This window comes from Hyperolius riggenbachi, chromosome 3 (assembly GCF_040937935.1).
Source record: "Hyperolius riggenbachi isolate aHypRig1 chromosome 3, aHypRig1.pri, whole genome shotgun sequence".
In the NCBI taxonomy this organism is placed as follows: domain Eukaryota; kingdom Metazoa; phylum Chordata; class Amphibia; order Anura; family Hyperoliidae; genus Hyperolius; species Hyperolius riggenbachi.
Window position 1 is genome coordinate 450,705,311 of NC_090648.1, and position 23,487 is coordinate 450,728,797.

The window sequence follows — 23,487 nt, forward strand, 5'->3', positions numbered from 1 at the left end:
GTGCATTTTTGCTCAGGAAAAAATATACATTTTATATGTGGAAATGTAAACATTTTTCAATAGTGGTCCTTTACAGTGTAAAAAAGAAAACATTTATACATACCTGGGGCTTCCTCCCATTGGCTCCTTTGCCATCCTCCCAGGCTGCCTCGATCTGCTGCTAGCTGTCCATTAAATCTTCACCAAGAGAATAAAAATGTATCATATATAAAACCAATAAAAACGATGGGGGTAAGGGTGGACTTACCTCCCCAGAAGTCACAACGTAACCACTAGGTATAGTATAAACAGGTTATTTAATAGATACTCCAAAAAACAGTTGCAACGCGATTCGCGGGTCTCAAGCCCGCTTCCTCAGGCAAAACACAAAAAGGAGTAACTCGAGAGTTGTGCAAGTAGGTGCAGCGCCTCTATATAGAGGCGCTGCACCTACTTGCACAACTTTTAAGTAGTGCATACATAGTGGTTACGTTGTGACTTTTGGGGAGGCAAGTCCACCCCTACCCCCATCGTTTTTATTGGTTTTATATATGATACATTTTTATTCTGCTGGCGCCTCTGTCCCTTCTTGCAAAGTTCTATCCACCTGGTGGAAGGGTGTGATCACCCTGTTTTTTCCGACTACAGAGAGCGACTTCTTAGCCTGAGTGGGGACAGGTCTAATGTCCCCATATGTGTTATAAGTGGTTGCCTATACCTGGCAACCTACACTTGTCAGTATAATCCTTTCACTTTCATTCAAATAATTCTTCTTACCATTGGTAATACACTGTTGGGGGCTCTCGGTTGTTGTTTCTCTTGTTTTTCATTAAATCTTCACCGTACTGCGCATGTGAGGCCGGACGCGCATCTACTTTGCACTTACGTTGCCGGGAGCACGATGGGAGTGTGCACAACTGGGCTGCGCATGCACACTACATGGCGACTGGCAGCGTTTGGAAGATATACTTGGACGACCACAACGAGGCTGCTCGCAAGGACGGTGTGGGAGACAACGGGCTGGAGAAGCCCCAGGTATGTATAATTGTTTTTTTTCCGTCTCATCTTTCTTTTAAAGAGACTCTGTAACAAAATTTTCATCCTTATTTCTTCTACCCTATAACTTCCTATACCTGTTCTAATGTGGTCTGTCTTACTGCAGCCTTTCCTAGTTGCACAGTGGCTGTGTTATCTCTGTTATACAATCTAATCTTCTTTCCACTGTTGGGCTCAGGCACTCAGGCAGGAATGTACAGGGCTGCTTGTGATAGGATAGAAGCTATAAACTCCCTCTCCAGGCCCCCTGCATACTCTGTATGACACACACTGAGTTCCTCTCAGCCTATCACATGCTGTTAGCAGCCATGTCTTGTTTGTAAACACTGCCTAAAACTGGCAATTACAAGCCAGGATTGCAGCAGGAAGTGGCAGAAACAGCACAGAGGGGCCCAGGAGAACATAATGAATAGAATGGTATGCTTTTTATTGTAAGAATTTTAGAGTACAGATTCTCTTTAAGCCACATACACTCCATATAAAAGTCCCTGGAAATGAATGATCTTCGACTGGTCGTCAGACAATGGTTCACAGGAAACCAGCTGAATGCCATGAAAGCACAATGGCCAATGATGGTTCTCAGGCACAACAGGTGATTTACTGAGAAGATGATGGTTTGTGCAAAACCAATGCATCTGCCAATACTACTCCTTCGCAAACGACCATTGAGCAAGTGAAAGATGAATGAACATGAGTTTAGCTATCCTTCTGCCAAACCCCTCCCACATATAAGCCTAACTGGAGGCACCTACCTCTGTACTGTGACATAAGACCATTGGAAGGCAGCAGCCTTCTAACCTCACCCCAGATATGGGACACAGGCAGATACCATTGCTATAAAGAAAGCCTAGTGGGTGGAGGCTGCTGCCCCAATCTTAAGCCACAACACAGATGTATGTGCTTATGGTTACATTGAGGGGAAGCTCCAGGAAGGGGGAGGGGCAGGGCAGAACAGGAGAACATTTCTTCAGGAGTATGAGTACTGAGCGGTCAGCTTCTTCAAATCTATTTCTTCTTCATCGCCCGCTTGCCTTCACCCTTCTTGGGTTTGCCTTTGCCACGTAGTTTGCGCAGGCGTTTCATTTCTTCCTTGAAGTCCTCATGTTCGTCCCTGCAAGAGAACAGAGCAGAAATTAAAGTGGACCCAAATTAAAAATACAAGATTTCAGAAATAAAATCTATTTTCTAACTTATAATAATAAATAGCAGCCTTTTTTCATCTGCATAATGACAAATATAAAATATTTTACATTAATTGGAGGAACCCCTCCCTTCCTTTCATATTGCCGGGACAGAATCCGGCAATCTGGTGAAAGAGATAAAAAACAAAAACAAAACACAGGCTGCTACTGATTATGTCACAGGGGAGGTGATCTCAGCTTGTGTGAGATTTCACATAGATGACGCCCCTGTGAGGGAGGGTAGCTGATGACAAACACACCCATGATCTAAAACCTCCTACTAAGCTCAGAAGTAATGGCTGCCACCTGTATAACCCAAGTTATGAAAAGAAGGGTGAAAAGCATGCACTGAAATGCTCATAGGCTTGAAGGAGTGTTTATTTATCTTTGTATGTGTCAGAGTGGTGCAACTAAATATCTTTAATTACAAAAATGTTTGGTTTGGGTCTGCTTTACCCTCACCATACATTCTGTTGTGGCAACGTCACTGAAACCACACAGGTAGTCCAATTATTTGCAAGAGACCTGCATGATGTCAGCAAAATAGAATTCAACTCAATCCATTGATTTATTTGATAGTTGGGCCCCGATTTACTAAAGCTGCAGAAGACAAGACATGACAGACAAATAGGCAAGACAAATAACATTTATATCGCACTGCAGCCAGTAGCACGTGCTCTGTAGGCAGTAGCAGTGTAATGCTGGGCATACACGGGTCGATCTGGCGGCCGATTAGCCTCCGGATCGATTCCCGCTCGTCCCCGCCAGTGCTCCTTATCAGCCGCTCGATTCCCCGCCGGCGGGGATCGAGCGGGGAATCTATCCGGCAGGTCATCTGACCTGTCGGATATTATCAATCGAGCCATCAGCAGCTCGATTGATAAGGGAAATAAACTCCGTGTATGCCCAGCATTAGGGAGCCTTGCTACTGAACAGGTGCTAGCTTACTGAACAGGAAGAGCCTAGATTCAAAACCTGGTCCCCTGTGTCAGAGGCGGAGCCCTAAATCATTACACTACCCAGCCACTACAACAGCGGACAACAACGTATAGGCTGTGCAATCCCAGGCTGATTCTTTTAAAATCTGTCTGAGGTTAGCTGTAAAGGTGCCCATACATTGCTTGATTTTTACGGGTCGCTCAGCTTTTCAATTTAATAATCTCATCGGCTTAAATGAGAATTCTACTGCAAAATGAATGCCAGATCCTTCTTTCAATTTCCAGACAAAAGCGTTGAAAAGGATCGATTCGGATTTCTGGAAAAAACAAGGGTTCAATCAGGTGTGCATCGGTAACGGCATTTGATATCGCAAGGACCGACTGATCCCTAAGTGTATATGAAACCCCCGTCCCCCCATGTCTAGTGTTGAAGGCTCACCTATCTGACAGCAAAATCCTGTCCTCTTCCAGTGTGACTGCAAGCGCCTGTACCCAGTGGCATCGACGCATGTAGCATCACTGCATGTACCTGGTGTCACGTGGTACTGACGCTTGCTGTCACGCCAGACACCAGAACTCGTGTCATATTTATTTTTAATTTATTTATTTTCAATTAAATGGCTTCTTTTTTAAAGAGAATCTGTGAGTTTGTTAAACACAAAAAAAAAACAGATGCTTACCTTGGGAGGAGGAAGCCTCTGGATCCTAATGAGGGTCAGCCAGCCCGATCCAGCCACGAGACCACCGAACAGTCCACAACAATAATACAGTGGAGCGTCTTGCTCAGGTGCACTAGCGGCTTACTGCTCGGGTTCCGGCGGAAAAAAATCAAGCCAGATCAAGTCCGCCCTACTGTGCAGGCGCAGAGTCCGCCCTACTGTGCAGGCGCAGAGTCCGCCCTACTGTGCAGGCGCAGAGTCCGCCCTACTGTGCAGGCGCAGAGTCCGCCCTACTGTGCAGGCGCAGAGTCCGCCCTATTGTGCAGACACGCAGTAGAGCAGACCCGATCAGTAAGCGGTACGCCACTAGTGCACCGCTCCACTGTATTATTATTTTTGTGGACTGTTGGGGGTGGGGGGGGGGGGGGGGGGGTAGGGTGTCTCGTGTATGGATCGGGCTGCTGAGCTTCATTAGCATCCAGAGGCTTCCCCCTTCCAAGGTAAGTATCTGTTTTTACCCAAACAGAAAGCTGCTACTGTCAGGGGTCCCACTGCTGGAACTGGGCTGCAGAGGAGGATGAGGGAAGCCTGCAGAGGCTTCCCACTCCTGAAGTAAGTCTACCCGAGGGGCACTTTTTTTTACCCCTTCAGAGTCACTTTTAAAGGACAACTGAAGAGAGAGGTATATGGAGGCTGCCATGTTTATTTCCTTTTATGCAATACCAGTTGCCTGGCTGATCTGTTTGGCTCCAGTCGTGTCTGAACCAGACCAGAAACAAGCATGCAGCTAATCTTGTCAGTTCTGACAATAATGATGTCAGAAACACCTGATCTGCTGCAGGCTTGTTCAGGGTCTATGGCTAAAAGTATTAGAGGCAGAGGATCAGCAGCATAGCCAGGCAACTGGTATTGCTTAACCAGCCTGGCGGTATGGACGAGCTCAGCTCAGCTCGTCCATTACCGCCGGAGGCTGCCGCTCAGGCCCTGCTGGGCCGATTTTTATCAAATAAAAAGGTGCACACGCAGCCGGCACTTTGGCAGCCACGTGTGCTACCTGATCGCTGCCGCAGCGCAGCGATCCGCCGCGTGCAACGGCGAAAGAGGGTCCCCCCAGCCCAGCGCAGCCGGACCAAACAGTTCCGGCCAGCGCTAAGGGCTGGATCGGAGGCGGCTGACGTCCATGATGTCACTCCGCTCGTCGCCATGGCGACTAGGAAAGCGAAACAACAAGCTCATCGCGGCCTTTCTTGTTACTTCTGATCGCCGGAGTTGGCTGCATGCGATAGTTTTTTTTTTATTCTTAATAGAACGCCAGGCTGGTTAAAAGAAAATAAATAAATATGGCAGCCTCCATATCCCTCTCACTTCAGTTGTCCTTTAAAGGGAATCTTAACTCTAAAAAAAAAAACATGCATTTTACTTACCTGGGGCATCTACCAGCCCCCTGCAGCCATCCTGTGCCCTCGCAGTCACTCATGGCTCCTCTGGTCCCCCGCTGCCAGCTAGTTTCGTTTTTGCCAGGACCAGAGGAGCCATGAGTGACTGCGAGGGCACAGCATGGCTGAAGGGGCTGGTAAATGCCCCAGGTAAGTAAAACTTTTTTTTGAGTTAAGGTTACCTTTAAAGAGGAACTCCAGTGAAAATAATGTAATAAAAAAAGTGCTTCATTTTTACAATAATTATGTATAAATGATTTAGTCAGTGTATGCCCATTGTAAAATCTTTTAAATCCTTGATTTACATTCTGACATTTATTATATGGTGACATTTTTACTGTTGGCAGGTGATGTAGCTGCTGCATGCTTTTTTGGCAGTTGGAAACAGCTATTTCCCACAATGCAGCAAGGTTCACAGACAGGAAACTGCCAAGAGTACATACTCAGAATGTCTTTGTGGGAGGGGTTTCACCACAATATCAGCCATACAGCGCCCTCTGTTGCTCTGTTTGTGAAAAGGAATAGATTTCTCATGTAAAAGGGGGTATCAGCTACTGATTGGGATAAAGTTCAATTTTTGGTCAGTTTCTCTTTACGATTGCATTCTAAACTGCAGCAGTGACAGTCTGATGTAAAAACTGCCTTGCTGAGCTAAAAAACAAACCCTTTGATCTTCCCTGCATTAATACTTTACCAACTGCCTTTTCTCAGCCAAACAATAACCCTTTTCCTTCTATTTACTTTCCAGGAAACTGGACTAAATTGGAGGAGCTGTTCCACAAGCTCATTTGCATAGATAACTGCTCAAGCTTGAGCTGTTCCACAAGCTCATTTGCATAGATAACTGCTTAAGCTTTTTTTTTTTTTTAACACTTGTACTGAAAAACAGAAAAGGAATAAAGAAAATGTCATATTAGGACTAGTGCCCAGCATTGTAAACGCAAGAAAACGCAGCAGCGCTCATGTGACAATGCCTTCAGGGATGTTGGCTGTATATATTTTCTATAAGGTATTATAGTGCACTGGTCATTGCTTTACCTGTAAAGTCCCATGAATCTCAGGTGGCGCATGAGCGGGGTGTAGACGTGGTGCGGGGGGTACCAGTCATAAACCTCTTTTCTTTTGCCCATTGGCTGTTCGCTGAAAAGCTTCACAACTTTCATAGATTTGCTATCCGTGGGCCGCACAACCTCTCCAAAAATCCTGGCGCTGAGACAGGCCATCCGGAAGGCGTAATTAGACAAGGAAGACATGGTGATGCCGTGGGGCGTGCACTCTACCTGCCACAAGCAAAACAAAAAGGAACAAAAAAATGATTAGCAAATTATTCTCTAGTTCAGCGGTGTCAAACTACAATACAAAGTGGGCAAAAACTGAACACTGGGATCAAGTCGCGAGCCAACCCCTAGTCGCCTAGTGGCCACCTCACACACTTATCCCTGGTGTCTGATGGCCTCCCTTATAAAGTTCCCTGGTGTCTAGTTGATCCCACTCTCCAATATGGTTCCCTAGTGTCTAGGGCCCCCCCTCTCCAATACAGCCCCCTGGTGTCTAGTGGTCCTCCTCTTAACCCCTAAACAGTTCCCTGGTGTCTTGTGCACTCCCTCCCTCATACAGTTCACTGGTGTCTCGTTCTCTTCCCCATACAGTTCCCTGGTGTCTAGTGCCCCCCTCCCTCCCCTACACAGTTCCCTGGTGTCAAATGGCCTCCCTCCCTCCCTTATAAGGGTCCCTGCTGTTTAGTGGTCCCCTCTCTTGCACCCCTAAACAGGTCCCCAGTGGCTAGTGACCCCCCCCCCCCTTCCCCATATGGCTTCTCGGGTGGTCTAAGACTTCACCTCCAATATAGCCTCCCTGGCAGTCTAGATGCATAATGTATAAGGCACAATGGATAATGACCCAAAACATACAACCAAAGCAATGCAGAAGTTTATGAAAAGCAAAGAAGTGGACAAATTCTTGAATGGCCAAATCAGGCACCTGATCTTAACCCATGCATTTCTCTTGTTTAAGACAAAACTTTGGACAGAAAGCCACAAGCAAACAGCAACTGAAAGCTGCTGCAGTAAAGGCCTGGCAAAGAATTAAAAAAGGAGGAAACCGGCAGCATCTGGTGATGTTCAAGACTTCGGGCTGCCATTGCCATCAAAGGGGATTCATCCAAGTATTAGAAATGAACGTTTTATTTCCAGTACAATTTAATTTGTAAAGGATTGTGTTGAAAAATGCTTTAGCTGCCCCACATTTTTATACAATCCTTTTGTTCACCCCACTGAATTAAAAGCTGAAAGTCTGCACTTCAACTGCATCTGAGTTTTATTTAAAAATTCATTGTGGTACAGAACCAAAATTAGAAAAAGTGGACACATTTTTATGAACCTAAACTGTATATAGCTTTATTTATAACACTGCATCATTCTGTCACAGCTGCAGTTTAGAATCCACACCCTATTTTAAGCCGGAAAACAAAGCAGAAATAATGACCCTTTGAACTTTCCTGCAGTAAAACCTTATCTCCAGCTGTCTCTCACTGCTTATCTGTTTAAGCTGTTCAGAAAAAAAAGTCCTGACTTTGACCAAGCTGGTTAACTAGCTCAGAGAAGCTCTTTTGCATAGATAACTCAAGTTTGTGTTTCATCATGTCACTTCAGATTCACTTTAATGATTTATTAGGCACAGAGCAGGGAAGAACTGGGTAAGGGGTGTCAATGGTGGGCTGCAGTGCTGGCTACGAAGAGTTATTCTCGCTCAGCAGAGTGAGGAGGTGGGTGGAGTCAGGAGATTCATTCACTAGCATGGGATCACTTATTCTCCATGCATTTCTCTATGTTCCCAATGGATCCAAGGTCGCGTGAATATGAGAACTATGCGAGCAATGGCACAGTTGTCCATTTGCTCCTGTTTTATTAACAAATTAGGGCCTGTTTCCATTGCACGGATGCGATCGCATTGCACTGCAAATTCCCGCGGGTGATGATGCGGCCGTTTGTTCCTGCCTATGGGATTCGGATGCGTGCTGCGGATATCTGCAGCATGCATCCGATTCTTTTCCCGGGTCTCATTGCAAAATTTGCATGCAATGGAAAACTTCTCCATTGACATGCACTGGCTTCTGTTTCAGTGTGATGCGATTTGGCAGCCAGGGGAAACCAGCCCAGAGGCCTTGTTCACATTGCATTCTGCTCGAGTTAGCGCTGGGCTTTTTTTTAATGCAATTTTTTTTCCAATTCCCAGCGCTTGGGTGGGCTTTGTGTTTTTGTGAAAAGCGCTTTTACCGAGCGTTTTTTTAATTCACTCCCTGACGTAAGTCAGGAAGTGAAACTCTTTGACATGGAAAAGAATAAATACAATGTATTTAGTCTTAAAAACGCAAACGCTGCACAAAGCGATTTGTGAGCGTTTTGCGTTTTTTCTACACTGTCCATTGAGGCAAAATCGCCTAAAAAAAAAAAAAAAAAAATGGTACATGCAATGCTTTTTTGAGCGGATCGGAAAAACAAACCGCTCACAGCTGTGCCAACCAGGGCTGTGGAGTCGGTCCAAAAATCCACCGACTCCGACTCCTCAGTTTAGGATTCCACCGACTCCGACTCCACCTCCTCTAATTTGCATATTACAATTTTGTTGATTAAAAGTATGTAACATGAAATTCGTCTCTTAACTGCCAACACTTAGGAATTTTACAAGACAACTGAAGTGAGAAGGATATGTAGACTACTATATTTATTCCCTTTAGACTAAAACTAGTCCTTGGTAAGAGTACTTGTAAAAGGTACAAACCGGAACAAAGAACATCTATCAGGCCCTAGGCAATGTAAGTGTGGGTACATGTAAGAATGATGTGCAGGTACTCTGCAGGGGAATGAGGAGATTGTAAACAGACAACACCTCTGTGTTCAATATGCACAGCATTCTCAGTGGATTCCCTGCAGCTCTATGGGGAGTGCATATGTAGAGTATAGTACTACTGTGTAACAAAGTAAACCTGAGACAGATGAAATTAAAGTTTTATACATACCTGGGGCTTCCTCCAGCCGCCTTCAGGATAATCAGTCCCTCGTTGTCCTCCTCCGCCACCTGGATCTTCTGCTATGAGTCCAGGTACTTGAGCCAGTCAGGCGTAGTGCGCATGCACACACTCCACCGCCAGGAGCATACTACACCTGTGCAGCACTATTGTGCAGGTGCAGAATGTTCCTGGCTGTGGGAGCGGCATGCGGCCGGACAGCGCTGACTGGCTGAATTACCAGGACTCATAGCAGAAGATCCGGGTGGTGGAGGACAGCGAGGGACTGATTAGCCTGAAGGAGGCTGGAGGAAGCCCCAGGTACGTATAAAACTTTACTTTTCATCCGTCTCAGTTACCCTTTAATTTGTAGTCACCAAACCAAATTTTAACAACATATCAAATTATTTGATTTCATCAGCAAAGGGAGTGCATACATTTGCATAAATCAGCATCAATGCAGAATTATTTCCATCTCGTTGACCATCTCTATTAGTGACACAGCTACACATCAGGCTTTATTCTTACAGCATAGATGTTATTTAGTATATATAAGAGATTCCTGTGTACACATCATATATACAGTCACAATCAGATGTGTATATCTGACCTTAAAAATACGGGGACTGCTTTATTGAAGCAGCACAAGTAACTAATTTTGATTGGTTTATTTCATTTTTGTGGACTAAGCACAGCTATTACTGTGTATATATACTGTATATATACATTATTTTTAATGACTATTATCTGAGAAATAGAACATTTTATCATATTTTTTATTTTAATTACAGTTACAAATTCATTAGGAGTCGGAGTCGGTGCATTTTTTCCCGACTCCGACTCCAGGCACCCAAAATTGCCCGACTCCACAGCCCTGGTGCCAACGCAAGCGCAGTGATCCAGACTACCGAGACGGAGAACAGGGGGGAGAGGTGGGATCAGCACAGCTCTCCTTACATGCCTTCTCCCGCCATTTCTCCTCCTTCACCCCTTTAGGGCTCTTTAACAATATGGTGTTGCAGTAAGCTTTTTTTCCAAAGAGGAAGACTCCGGCTAAAGAGGAACTCCGGTGAAAATAATGCAATACAAAAAAAAAAAGTGCTAGATTGTTACAATAATTATGTATAAGTGATTTAGTCAGTGTTTGCCCATTGTAATATCTTTTAAATCCCTGATTTACATTCTGACATTTATCACATGGTGACATTTTTACTGCTAGCAGGTGATGTAGCTGCTGCATGCTTTTTTGGCAGTTGGAAACAGCTGTAAACAGCCATTTTCCACAATGCAACAAGGTTCACAGACAGGAAACTGCCAGGACCATGGTCCTCACAGTTTCCTGTGGGAGGGGTATCACCACAATATCAGCCATGCAGAGCCCCCTGATGGTCTGTTTGAGAAAAGGAATAGATTTCTCATGGGAAAGGGGGTATCCGCTACTGATTGGGATGAAGTTTAATTCTTGGTCACAGTTTCTCTTAAGTCAATGAAAGTCCATGGAAACTTTCATAATTAATGCAATGGAAGTATTCAAATCTTCATAATGCGGGTGAAACTGGCCCTACCACACAGATTATGCAGTAATGCAAGTCTAAGGCAACGCAGTAAGTATGAATGACAGAGCGCAGTGCAGCGCACATGTGCAGACTGATGAGAATCCCAGTGATGTACTTCCTGTCCAGCATGGAGTGCGTCACTGAGCGTGGGCCGGGCCTATGCATATGTCCCTTGTTGGTGGACCTTGCAACAGGGTCATATGAGTACAATTTTGTGTGGTGATCCCACAGCAGGCACATGTGGGAAAGGGGCCTAAATTACAAATAGGCTCTACGTTTTTTTAACTAAAAGTGGAATTTCCCTTTAAAGGACCACTGTCGTGAAAATCTTAAAATGTAAAGTATATGTAAACATATATAGATAAGAAGTATGTTTCTTCCAGAGTAAAATGAGCCATAAATTACTTTTCTCCTATGTTGCTGTCACTTACAGTAGGTAGTAGAAATGTGACAGAATCGACAAGTTTTAGACTAGCCCATCTCCTCATGGGGGATTCTCATGGTTTTGTTTATTTGCAAAAGCACTTAGTGAATAGCAGTTGTTCCGTCCAACTACAAAAAAAAAGTGTGGAGTAAGCAGGGAGGCTGGCCAGCATCTATATACAGTTGTTTTCAAAAGTATTCAACCCCCAATGCTGTAAAAGGCGCACCCCTTCCTGTTTACAAAGAATAAGAAGAGTCGACTGCAGTATGCCAAAAGTCATGTGGTCAAACCACAAAAGTTTGGGGATAGTGTTCTGCGGACTGATGGAACAAAATTAGAACTGTTTGGGCCCATGGAGGAGGAAGAACAAGGCCTATGATGAAAAGAACACCTTGCCTACTGTGAAGCATGGTGGGAAGTCAATCATGCTTTGGGGCTGTTTTGCTTCTGCAGGTACAGGGAAGCTTCAGCATGTGCAAGGTACCATGAATTCTCTTCAGTACCAGGAGATATTGGATGAAAATGTGATGCAGTCCATTACAAACCTGAGGCTTGGGAGACGTTGGACCTTTCAACAGGACAATGATCCCAAGCATACCTCCAAGTCCACTAGAGCATGGTTGCAGATTAAAGGCTGGAACATTTTGGAGTGGCCATCGCAGTCACCAGACTTAAATCCGATTGAGAACCTCTGGTGGGACTCAAGAAAGCAGTTGCAGCACGCAAGCCTAAGAATGTGACTGAACTGGAGGTTTTTGCCCATGAAGAATGGGCTAAGATACCCGTAGATACCCATGTTTAAAAGCTGTTATAACTGGAAAAAGATGTTGTACCAAGTACTAAGAATGAATGTCACTTGGGGGTTGAATAAAACTGATGATGTGAGCACAGAAAAGACATTTGTGGTTATTTCATTATAAATGTTATGTTATATTTGTCTGACTTACAAGTGCCTCCCTGATTTAATTGTAAACAAGATGACTGAAATGATCAAAATCAATGTCAAACTGGTCAAAACACTCAATTTCAGTGGGGGTTGAATAATTTTGAATACAAGTGTACAAATCTTTTTCAGGGAGTGTCTTTATAAAGTACAAAGGCCATGCTGAGAATCCCTTACGGAGAGATGGACTAGCCCAAAACCTGTCAGTAATGTCAGACGTCTACTACTTATTGTAAGTGACAGCAACATAGGAGAAAAGTAATTTTTGGCTCATTTTACTCTGGAAGAATCATTCTTCTTATTTATGTGTTCACATATATATTTTAAATTTTTATATTTTCGCAACAGTGGCTCTTTAAAGAGTAACTGTCAGGCTGCAGAAGCTAATTTAAACCTCTATTCTCCTGTGTTAAACAGTTTAGACAGAAGCCAAAAGACATTACTAAAGATAAAAATCTCTCTTACATTTAATGTGTGCTTATCACCAAAGCTAAGCTCCTAAGGAGGACGCAAGCCGCATTCCATACTGCAAAGCATTCTGGGGCCCTCCCCTCGGCTGCTAAGGAGAAGACGGGATCAAGTTTCAGCAGCTTCTAAACTCACAGCACAGATAAATCTCTGGGAAGATTACTCTGCAGGAGTCCGCTATTGTTCCTAGCCACATGGCTCATTAATATTCACTGCACACTGTGTTATTCTGTACGAGCTGTTCTGTGATCAGAAGCAGGCAGGACATGACGACACATTTGGCTTCACAAACATGGAACCTGCCATGGGCTGTCAGGAGCATCATTCTCTGCATATACTATATACAAATTCTGTGAAATCCAAACGTGGACAGTGAAATGCATATGTAATGTAAGTACAGCCAATCTTTAGCTACTGATATATGTGTTTATTTTCTCTGAGACCTTATACCTAACAGCTCCTCTTTAAGAACAGGGCCCGACACCAAAGCTTGCAGACTATTAAGTCATTGAGTCATTTCCAAATAACACCAACAGGTATTTCCTTAGCATTTGTCACTAATCTATCAAACGCCCTGTCAGCATGGCGCAGACCCAGGCAGGGCAGCTAAGAGGTGTTTAGACAAATTCCCGGCACGTCAAGGAAATAAAGCGTACTGACAGCCATTAAGCTAAATTCTCTTTAAATACGCAATCACAGCATATCTGAGCGGCTGAAAACAGACAGGCAGGGCCGCATGTTAAGCACATAAACTAGCCCTGTCATCGTTCACATAAAATAGAGGATTACCCCAAACTGGGGCCCAGGCAAATATAATAATTACAATCCTTTATAGCATGACACTGTATTAACATTTAAAGTGAACCTGAGATAAGAGGTACAGTATATGGAGGCTGCCATTTTTATTTCCTTTTAAGCAATACCAGATGCCTGGATGTCCGACTGATCCTCTGCCTCTAATATTTATTATTTTCAGCCACAAACTGAACAAACATGCAGCAGATCAGGTGTTTCTGACATTGTCAGATCTGACAAGATTAGCTGCATGCTTGTTTCTGGTGTAATTCAGACACTACTGCAGCCAAATAGCAGGCCTGTGGAGTCGGAGTCGTGGAGTCGGGCAATTTTGGGTGCCTGGAGTCGGGAAAAAATGCACTGACTCCGACTCCTAATGAATTTGTAACTGTAATTAAAATAGAAAATATGATAAAATGTTCTATTTCTCAGATAATAGTCATTAAAAATAATGTATATATACAGTAATAGCTGTGCTTAGTCCACAAAAATGAAATAAACCAATCAAAATTAGTTACTTGTGCTGCTTCAATAAAGCAGTCCCCGTATTTTTAAGGTCAGATATACATATCTGATTGTGACTGTATATATGATGTGTACACAGGAATCTCTTATATATACTAAATAACATCTATGCTGTAAGAATAAAGCCTGATGTGTAGCTGTGTCATTAATAGAGATGGTCAATGAGATGGAAATAATTCTGCACTGATGCTGATTTATGCAAATGTATGTAACCAACAGGGCCGGCGCTACCATTAAGGCAAAGGAGGCAGCTGCCCCAGGGCCCCAGAGCTTGTAGGGGCCCCCAGTGGCTACAAGAGGAAAAAAAATTTTTGCAAATCGGCCTTATAGTTTTTGAGAAAATCGATTTTAAAGTTTCAAAGGAAAAAAAAATACACATTTAAAAACCTGCCGACTTTAATGGTTAATAGCAAATCCACCTTAAATGCTAGAAACCCTAAAGTTGCAGGATATGTTAAGGAGTTCATTAGGAATAAGAGTAAAAAACAATTTTTCAAAAAGACCTTATAGTTTTTGAGAAAATCGATTTTAAAGTTTTGAAGGAAAAAAGTATACTTTTAAATGCGGTAAATGTCACTTTTAGTAGCAAACCTAACGGTAGTGTAATTTTACATGCATCAAACGAAAGCGCAATAAATTTCCTGACGGGGTTTCCAGGGGGTCTATATGCAGCCACAGCGTTTTGGCCAGGGATCGCTATACAGCCGCAATATGGCTGTATGAAGATCCCTGGCATTTTTTCCTATTTTCCCAATTTTTTTTTTTTTATGTTTAGAGTGTGGGAATTTTTTTTTTTAAATGATGTGGGGTCCCCCCTCCTGAAACTTTTTAACCCCCTGTCCCCCATGCAGGCTGGGATAGCCAGAATGTGGAGCTCCAACCGATTGGGACTTCACACCCTGTTATACCAGCTGCAATAAAGGTTCTCTAATGCCGATTTTTGTTCTGGGGTATATGTTGGGGGGGCCCCCCAGGTTTATTTTGCCCTGGGGCCCCATTGTTGCTTAAACCGGCCCTGGTAACCAAATTTGGTTTGGTGACTACAAATTAAAGGGTACCTGAGATGGATGAAAAGTAAAGTTTTATACATACCTGGGGCTTCCTCCAGCCCCCTTCAGGCTAATCAGTCCCTCGCTGTCCTCCACCACCCGGATCTTCTGCTATGAGTCCTGGTAATTCAGCCAGTCAGCGCTGTCCGGCCGCATGCCGCTCCCACAGCCAGGAACATTCTGCACCTGCGCAATAGTGCTGCACAGGTGTAGTACGCTCCCGGCGGCGGAGTGTGTGCATGCGCACTACGCCCAACTGGCTCAAGTACCTGGACTCATAGCAGAAGATCCAGGTGGTGGAGGAGGACAACGAGGGACTGATTATCCTGAAGGCGGCTGGAGGAAGCCCCAGGTATGTATAAAACTTTAATTTCATCTGTCTCAGGTTTACTTTGTTACACAGTAGTACTATACTCTACATATGCACTCCCCACAGAGCTGCAGGGAATCCACTGAGAATGCTGTGCACATTGAACACAGAGGTGTTGTCTGTTTACAATCTCCTCATTCCCCTGCAGAGTACCTGCACATCATTCTTACATGTACCCACAGTTACATTGCCTAGGGCCTGATAGATGTTCTTTGTTCCGGTTTGTACCTTTTCCAAGTCCTCTTACCAAGGACTAGTTTTAGTCTAAAGGGAATAAATATGGCAGTCTACATATCCTTCTCACTTCAGTTGTCTTGTAAAATTCCTAAGCGTTGGCAGTTAAGGGCTCGTTTCCACTATTGCGTTGCGAAATCGCTGCGGCAAAATTCGCATGCAGATGCGAATTTTGCATGCGTGTGCATGCGAATTTTCGTGCGAATTCGCATGCGAATTCGCATGGATGATAATGCATGCGAATTTAACCATGGCAATGCCGGTGTGCTTTTCCATTGATTTCATGCGAATTCGCATGAAAATTCGCATACCAAAACAGCATGCGAATTTCCTATTAAATACATTAGCGGCGATTCGCATGCGTTCCACTCTCAGGCGAATTCGTTGGCTCTTTTGTGCGTTTTTTCACCGCTGAAAAAAAACGCACCTCAACAACGCTACAGTGGAAACAGGCCCATCCACTTGCATTACATGTGCGAATCTGCATGCGTTGGACGCATGCAGATTCGCGATAGTGGAAACGAGCCCTAAGAGACGAATTTCATGTTACATACTTTTAATCAACAAAATTGTAATATGCAAATTAGAGGAGTTGGAGTCGAGGAGTCGGTGGAATCCTAAACTGAGGAGTCGGAGTCGGTGGATTTTTGGACCGACTCCACAGCCCTGCCAAATAGATCAGCAGGGCTGCCAGACAACTGGTATTGCTTAAAAGAAAATAAATATGGCAGCCTCCATATCACTCATATAGGGTTCATTTTACAGGATACCAGAGCTTAGAACTACCAGTTCAGTTATACTACTGTCAGGCCTTGCTAAGCAAAAAAGTCACTGTTATTGTTAGGCCCTGTTCACAGTGATCAGTGACAGCCGGAGCACAATGCAGCTTTAGAGACAGCGGCGCCACACCTTACCCATGCATTCCATCGGGTACAGTTTCAATGACAAGTAGGCTACACTTCCACTGTTACCGCGCGTCGCGTGTTAGGGTAATACATTGCACCACAACTCCCCAGCCACTCTGTGAACATCACAATAGTTGGTGCATTGCCGTGTGGCAAGCCGCAGTACCATGGATGTAATGCCACACTGCAATGCTCCACTGTAAACGGGGCCATAGCACTGGAGCAACTGACAAGTGTCTCTGAGACCCACCCACCATGGATAGAGGGACAGAAAGACCAGACTCTGTCCTCTTTCTCTCAGAAGTGTATACATTAAGTTGCAGCACAGGGCCAGACAAGATGCAGACCCGCATACAGACAAATGCTCGCTGCTCCCTCAAAAGCCCACACCACTTTTAGGCTGCTTCCACACAGGGACGTTACAGGCGCACGTTAGTGCTCCTGTAACACTCCCCCAACGCACAGCAATGTAACACAAGTGGGCACACAGCCACATTGCGTTACATGAAACGCTGCACGTTGTCCGGAAAGTGCAGCATGCTACGCCGTTAGAGCGGCTATAGCCGCGTTAGACTGTTTGCACATGCTCAGTGGGGGGCGGAGAGGAGGCAGGGAGAGCCAGCTACAGTAGCCGCGCACATGGCTACTTAATATTCACTGCACTGGCGGCCGCTGATTGGCCGGCGGGACCACGTGATGCGGAGTGTCTCGCTCCGCATCACGTGGTCCCGCCGGCCAATCAGCGCCACTCTGGGAGACCTTATAGGGATAGAGTCGCCTAACGCGACTCACTCTACCGTCCTCTCTTGCAGCACCATACGTTGTGTTAGGTGCACGTTATGCGACCTTAACGTGGCACCTAACGCAACGTCTTGGTGTGCAAGAAGCCTTAGGGGAGGTTCATTAGATAGGTATGTTTTACTTAGGAGAGTGATTCAAGGTGAAGCTACCTAATGCTAGGTACACACGATACAATTTTCTGGAAGGTTTACCTGCCAGATCGATTTTTTCCAACATGTCCGATCGTTTTTTCCATTCACTTTTATGGAAATTGATCGGAAAATAGATCTACATTCAGATCGGACATGTTGGAAAAAATTGATCTGGCAGGTAAATCTGCCAGGAAACTGTATCGTATGTACCTAGCATAAGGTAGATACGTCCTCAAATTGTAAGATTATTTGGCAGCACCCCCCCATGTGCTCTTCTCCGCCACCATATGAACTCAGTGACTCGCCTACTACGGTATACTTACCCAACATTGCTACATCACTATTCTGTGCTCCATTGTAGAACACTTTTATGTCTCTGTGTAATGTTGTTTGATGCTGTAATGTCATCCATATCTATTGTACAGTGCTGTGTAACATGTTTGGGATTTATAAATAAAGTTTAATAATAAAACATAATAAAGTTGGAATAACGGCAGGTTCATGCTGGATACACATACTTCTGTGTGTTGTCCGTTCCTCTTTTCATTCCCAGTCACTGTACCTCCTATCACCCTCCCATTTCCTGCTTTTAAGGGAGTGAATGGAGAGCGCTGTGATTATAGCGCAGGAGATTTGGGCGCAGCCAGCGCCATCATAGGCCGTAATAGGAATTACGGCTGTAGCGGTGCACAGTCAGTAACTTTGGCGCCGTCAGAAGACTGAGCTAAAGTTGCTTCTAAAAAACTGTCATTCACTTTCCAGCAATAGCTGGAAGCCGTATTACATTATTCCCCACTATCCACGTGGACCTAGAGGGGGAATAGTATTTAACATCACCGGGAACTTGTGCAGCAGCAGGATAAGCCATACCAGCTGTATCCTGCTCCCAATTCATATGAATGCGTGAATGGGGTGGGGAAGAGGACACACACTACACACATTGCACAGGAGGCTTTTTTTTTTTTTTCCTCTTTCAGACTCAGCCTATTATCTTGCCCGGACTTCCATCAACATGACTTCACAGCCGTGCTCCTGTGTCCCTGGGCGCATCTTCACATCATAGTCTGAATCCAATTATATAGACATAACACAACAGCAACAACAACAACAACAAAAAGAAGAAAAATTACACGAGGAAAAATAATATAATAGAATAGAATAAAATAAAAAGAAATAAAAATAAATAAATAAAAAAATAAATAATAAAAAAAAATATATAGAGAAGAAAAAAAAAAAACAACCACCAAAAAAAAAGAAAAGAAATGCCCTCACCGGTCTTATAGGTATATGAGAGGAAAAGCTACTAGGAATGGGTGCAAATCCAGCCGCTGAGTGTGAATCCCTGAAAGATTGATGCATTACTCCACTTATAGTATCTCACAATAGTTGCAGGGAAAAATCGGAACCATAAATTGGAATCAGAATCGGAAACCGGATCTGCAGTGTGCAGGGAACCCCACACTGCAGCCGCTACTACAACAACTCTAGAATATCAATGCTGCACTGTGAGTACCTCCTTTCCCCTTTCTTTTTCCCTTAGGAGGCTTTTCTAAGACACCTTACCGATGCTGTGTCCGATCATGCTGCCCAGAAGCTGCCTTTTGTACCGAGTTATGCGCATGCTCAGTGTGGCAAATTTAAACAAATTATTCCAAATATCTCCACAGCCAAGCCTCCAACACGCACCAAATTTTGAGGGTAGGGTACTATCTCTGTGCCAAATTGCAGCCCTCAAACTCCTCAGTTTCCCGAGATAGCACAAATAAACCTATGTCGGGAACTGGCAGGTTTTGGGGGCTGCAATTTGGCACACAACTAGTACGGGGGATCCTATCCCTACCCTGAAAATTTGGGTAGTGTAGGAGGTGTGGCTACGGAGATATCGCCCACAACATAAAATAGGAAATCTAGCAGTAAAGCATTGTACTGCGCATGCGCAGTAGCGTAAATTACCAGGCAACACAATCGGACACAGCACCACATGGTGGCGGGGCCAGCTAGGACTGCAGTGAATATTGATGCGAGGCACAAGCTAGCTAGCAGCTCTCTCTCTCCTAGTGTGCCAGCAGCAGAGTGTGTGAGGAAGATCTTCTGCTGTACCTGTGTACAGCGCTGCTGCCCCCCAGAGGATGCTGCCTGAACTACAGGATTCAGGTTTGCATCATTGTCGGATGTTCAGATAGGTGGGGAGTGAGGAGAAGGGATGATCAAAGAGATGCAAATTCTACTTAGTTTATGCTAATTTTTATGCAAATATATGCAGCTTCAAAATGGACCAATTTAAACTGGTTCTGTGGAGGGGTAAAAAAAAAAAAAAAACGACACTTACCTGGGGTTTCTATCAGCCCCCTGCAGCTGTCATGTCCCGTGCCGACCTTCTATGATCCTCGGTTTCCCTACCGCCGGTCCCAGTCACAACAGCCACAGATGTGAGACTCACATCCCTGTAGCTAAAATGGTTAAATGTGCGCAGTAGTAAAATAAAAAATAAAAAAAAAAAAAAAACTTCCCGCTTGTGAAGCAACCACTCACAAGCACCACTGTGGTGCAATGTAATGCAGCCAAATGGCAGCAGCTGTAACACCACACCGGTCAGCACTGGACATGTGGTAGCGTAAAGGTGCCCATACACTCGTCAGATTGGCAGCAGATAGATAAGAAATGCATCTGATGATCTATCTGATGCGTTTTTAGAACATTTTTTACCAGGATAGAATTCCAATAGATTTCAGTTTGAAATCTATTGAAATTCGATCTGATGGCATTTTTTTGCCATCAGATTTCCATTAAGGCCAATGCAAACTGATAAGCAATCTCATCAGATCGACCTAAATTTTCCACCCTGCCAGTTCGATGGAAATCCATCAAAATCGATCGAAATCGGCCATTGATCGGTCGATTAGCCAACTGATTTGCAAACGATCAATCGATCGATCGGGATCAATCGGTCGGCCAGAAAATCGGCTGAGTGTATGGGCCCCTTTACTCCTCAGCAGAAAACAGACCATGTGGTGCCTGAGCACTGAAGCGCTATGAGGACTGAGCACTGAAAATCTATGGGGGCGCCTGTCGACTGCTGATACTGAGCCCTAGCAAGAGTCCAACTGCAGATGGTAAGCTGGCAAGCACCAAGAGTTGGCACCAAACCACCTAGCCTCTTGCACCAAGGCAGACGCTAAGAATGTGGTCACATAGTGAGGAAGGAAATAGAGATGGCCCGAACAGTTCGCAGGCAAGCAGTATTCTGCGAACATCGGCTATTTGCATTCGCAGCGAATAGCTCACATTTGGCCTGTTTGATTTGCCCCCTATACATCATCATTGAGCTAAACTTTGACCCCTTACCTTACAGTCAGCAGACACATGGCAGCCAATCAGCTTGCACCCCTTCCTGGATCCCCCTATCAAAAAAGAGGTTGTGGTGGCCATATTGAATCAATTCTCCGCTGGCTGCTGACTGTTAGTGAGAGCAGGGACAGGCTAGCTGCAGATAGGTAGGGAAAGTATTAGCTAGGCCTGTGTTCTTGTTCCTCACTTGCTGTGAAAGCACCCCAAACAGCACATTGGTCTCCTGTATTTTTTTGTGTGTGTGACACTCCACAGCCCACTGACACCCAGAGCTGTGTGCACACTACTGCTGTTGCCTCATTAAGTTACAGGCACAGAACCACTCCTGTGCATTATTAATTCACTGTATTCTGATAGTACGATTGCATTTATCTTTGTGAGACAGTCCACAGCCCACTGACACCCGGAGCTCTGCATAATGTGATTAGGGCTCTTTCACACTACAGGCAGCGGTAAAAGGCTAAAACGCTGCGTTTTGGCTGCAGGCGTTTTGAAGGCGTTTTCAAGGTGTTTTAACGCCAATACATCACTATCAATTGTAATAAGAAACGCCGCGGTAGGCCCAGAAAAAGCGCCTGGGAGCGTTGAAACGCAACGCTCCAAAACGCGGCGTTTAGTGTGAATGGTAAAATTAAAGTATATGGACTTTCTTTTACCAAGCAAAACGCCAACTTCGGCCGTGGCGTTAAAACGCCGAAAAAGCCCTCTGGTGTGAAAGGGCCCTTAGGGATTAAAACTCGATTTTGCGTTAACTTTGTAATTTTTGGTGAGACTTTTGGCATGGATCCCCTCTGGCATGCCACAGTCCAGGTGTTAGACCCCTTGAAACAACTTTTTCATTTTCAGCGTTTGTGAACAGAAAATTCTATGTTCGCGACATCTTTAGGAGGAAAGTCAGGAGCATGATAACCTGTGAGGACCAGAAGCCCAGCCACATGGAAGAAGAGGTGCAGAAGACCACTGTCACATGAAAGGGGAGGGGCAGAAAACCACTGTCACATGAAAGGGAAGGTGCTTATAGGTTTCCAATAGGTTGTAAAAAACTATGCTCAAACTATTTGGCCAATCACAATGCTTTGTTCTGTAAGAGATTGGACAACTGTTCCCTATGAGGTTTCCTGCTGGGTTCCCTAAAGTAGACTAGCCTCATAAGCGGATTGGGAGGACATACAGGATGCATAGCTGCACAGCAGAAGGGGCAGCCAGGAGCACAGTCATATGTGGGGTGCAAGGCTGCTAGAACTGCTAGATTGACAGAGGAGGTAAAATAATAAATGTTTATTTGATTGTGCTAAACCCGACAAATTTAACATAGCATCGCCATGACCCCAATATGAATATGTCTTGTAAAGAACACTATTAATCCAGTATATCTATAGGGCAGGAATTTGGGGACATTTTTCCAGAATGGTCTCTGGCCATGTGACTAGTTGGAAGATGAAGGGATTAGACAGATTCGATTCTGTCATTCTCCCTGTGAACAAATGCTCAGTAGAATGGCTCAGTGACATCTGGGTTAGAAGATGCACACAGCCTGTTTGTGCAAAAAAAGCCATTGATCATGAATGGTGCAGAAAAGAAAGAAAAAGAGAGATGTTTGTTTCCAGTCATATATGATCCTGGTGTGACCCCCTTGCTCTTAAGTAAAGACTCAGCTCCCCTTTATGTGCAGTAATAGGGAGGAGGGCGGGTGCCCGCAGTTGACAAAACATGAAACCATCAAACCTAATAATAAGGAGAACTCATCTTACCCTTCCGCAATTGATTAGCAGAGCCTGGCTGGCCCCTTCTATCAGGATTTCTGCCCACCACAGACGCACCACTCAGTATCAGGCAGCTGCATCCATGTTCACCTCTATCTGGCTTCCTGGCTCGTGCACTTGCCACTCAGCCTGGGCTTCCTGCTTTGGTCACATGGTGACTCTCCCTCAGTCCAGCTTAATCAATAGCTGCACACTCCATTCAGGCATTACTATGTCTATCTATAGCTGACAGACGCCTCCTTAGTGCTTTCTAGAGATGGGAAGTTCGGATCTTTTCAATGATCCGGATGATTCGAATCGGATCATTGAAGAGATCCGGATCTTTGATCCGAATCTCGGATCATTTTACTACCGGAAGCATTCGGGGGTGAAATGAACAGCAGGACAGGTCTGTGGACAGGAGAAGGGGAGGGGGGTGGACACACAGAGAAGGGGAGAAGATGGACAGAGGGCAGGGAGTGGACAGAGAAGGGAGGAGGGACGAGCAGAGAGCAGAAATGTTTGCACACAATACCCACATGCTGCAATCATGCTTTACATATATTTCACCTATATGTTCATCTGTACACTTTGAAAGAAAAGGTCGCACAGTGAAAGAAAGCATTCCCAGAAGATAAGTGCAGCTGTTTAGTGCCGAGTGCAGGAGGATTATATTGCCTTTCAATCACACTGTCTGCAAAGTTACTGAGCTGTGCTGAGCCAAAAGCTTCCAATGTGTTCACTGTGTACAACTACGGAACAGACAGCCTATAATGAGCAGCACATTTCAGCCAGTATGTGTGCTCTACACACATCTGGCAGTGGCACCCATGTCCCCTCTCTCTCATCTACCTGCTGTCCCTGCAAGGCTTCCCCCCATCCAACAGAGCGATCCATCTCAGCTCTGCTTTCAGGACCCCGCTGCCCGCTGAGAGGGGGCG

The 23,487-nt window shown here is 44.8% G+C and overlaps 1 protein-coding gene across 2 annotated transcripts; it reads right to left on the reverse strand.

Moving 5' to 3' along the window:
- Nucleotides 1–1,441: 1,441 nt before the first annotated feature.
- MRPS33 (mitochondrial ribosomal protein S33) lies at nucleotides 1,442–22,717 on the reverse strand. 2 transcript variants are annotated; one of them, XM_068277850.1, is made up of 3 exons: nucleotides 22,556–22,717; nucleotides 6,288–6,525; nucleotides 1,442–2,146 (listed from the first exon to the last, which is right to left on the reverse strand). In XM_068277850.1, the coding sequence occupies exons 2-3, from the start codon at nucleotides 6,500–6,502 to the stop codon at nucleotides 2,041–2,043; spliced, it is 321 nt and encodes a 106-aa protein (XP_068133951.1). In that variant the 5' UTR covers nucleotides 6,503–6,525; nucleotides 22,556–22,717; the 3' UTR covers nucleotides 1,442–2,040. The 2 variants fall into 2 exon arrangements, with proteins under 2 accessions (XP_068133951.1, XP_068133950.1); XM_068277849.1 differs by having other exon boundaries at nucleotides 6,288–6,529; nucleotides 22,556–22,716.
- Nucleotides 22,718–23,487: the final 770 nt, after the last annotated feature.

What these genes read in the sequence shown, in the direction of transcription:
- MRPS33 (XM_068277850.1), bottom strand. Translation starts at nt 6,502, where the DNA reads ATGTCTTCCTTGTCTAATTACGCCTTCCGGATGGCCTGTCTCAGCGCC. An exon ending in AGATTCATGGGACTTTACAG is followed by an intron (nt 2,147 to 6,287) that starts GTAAAGCAATGA and finishes GTTCTCTTGCAG; the next exon opens with GGACGAACATGAGGACTTCA.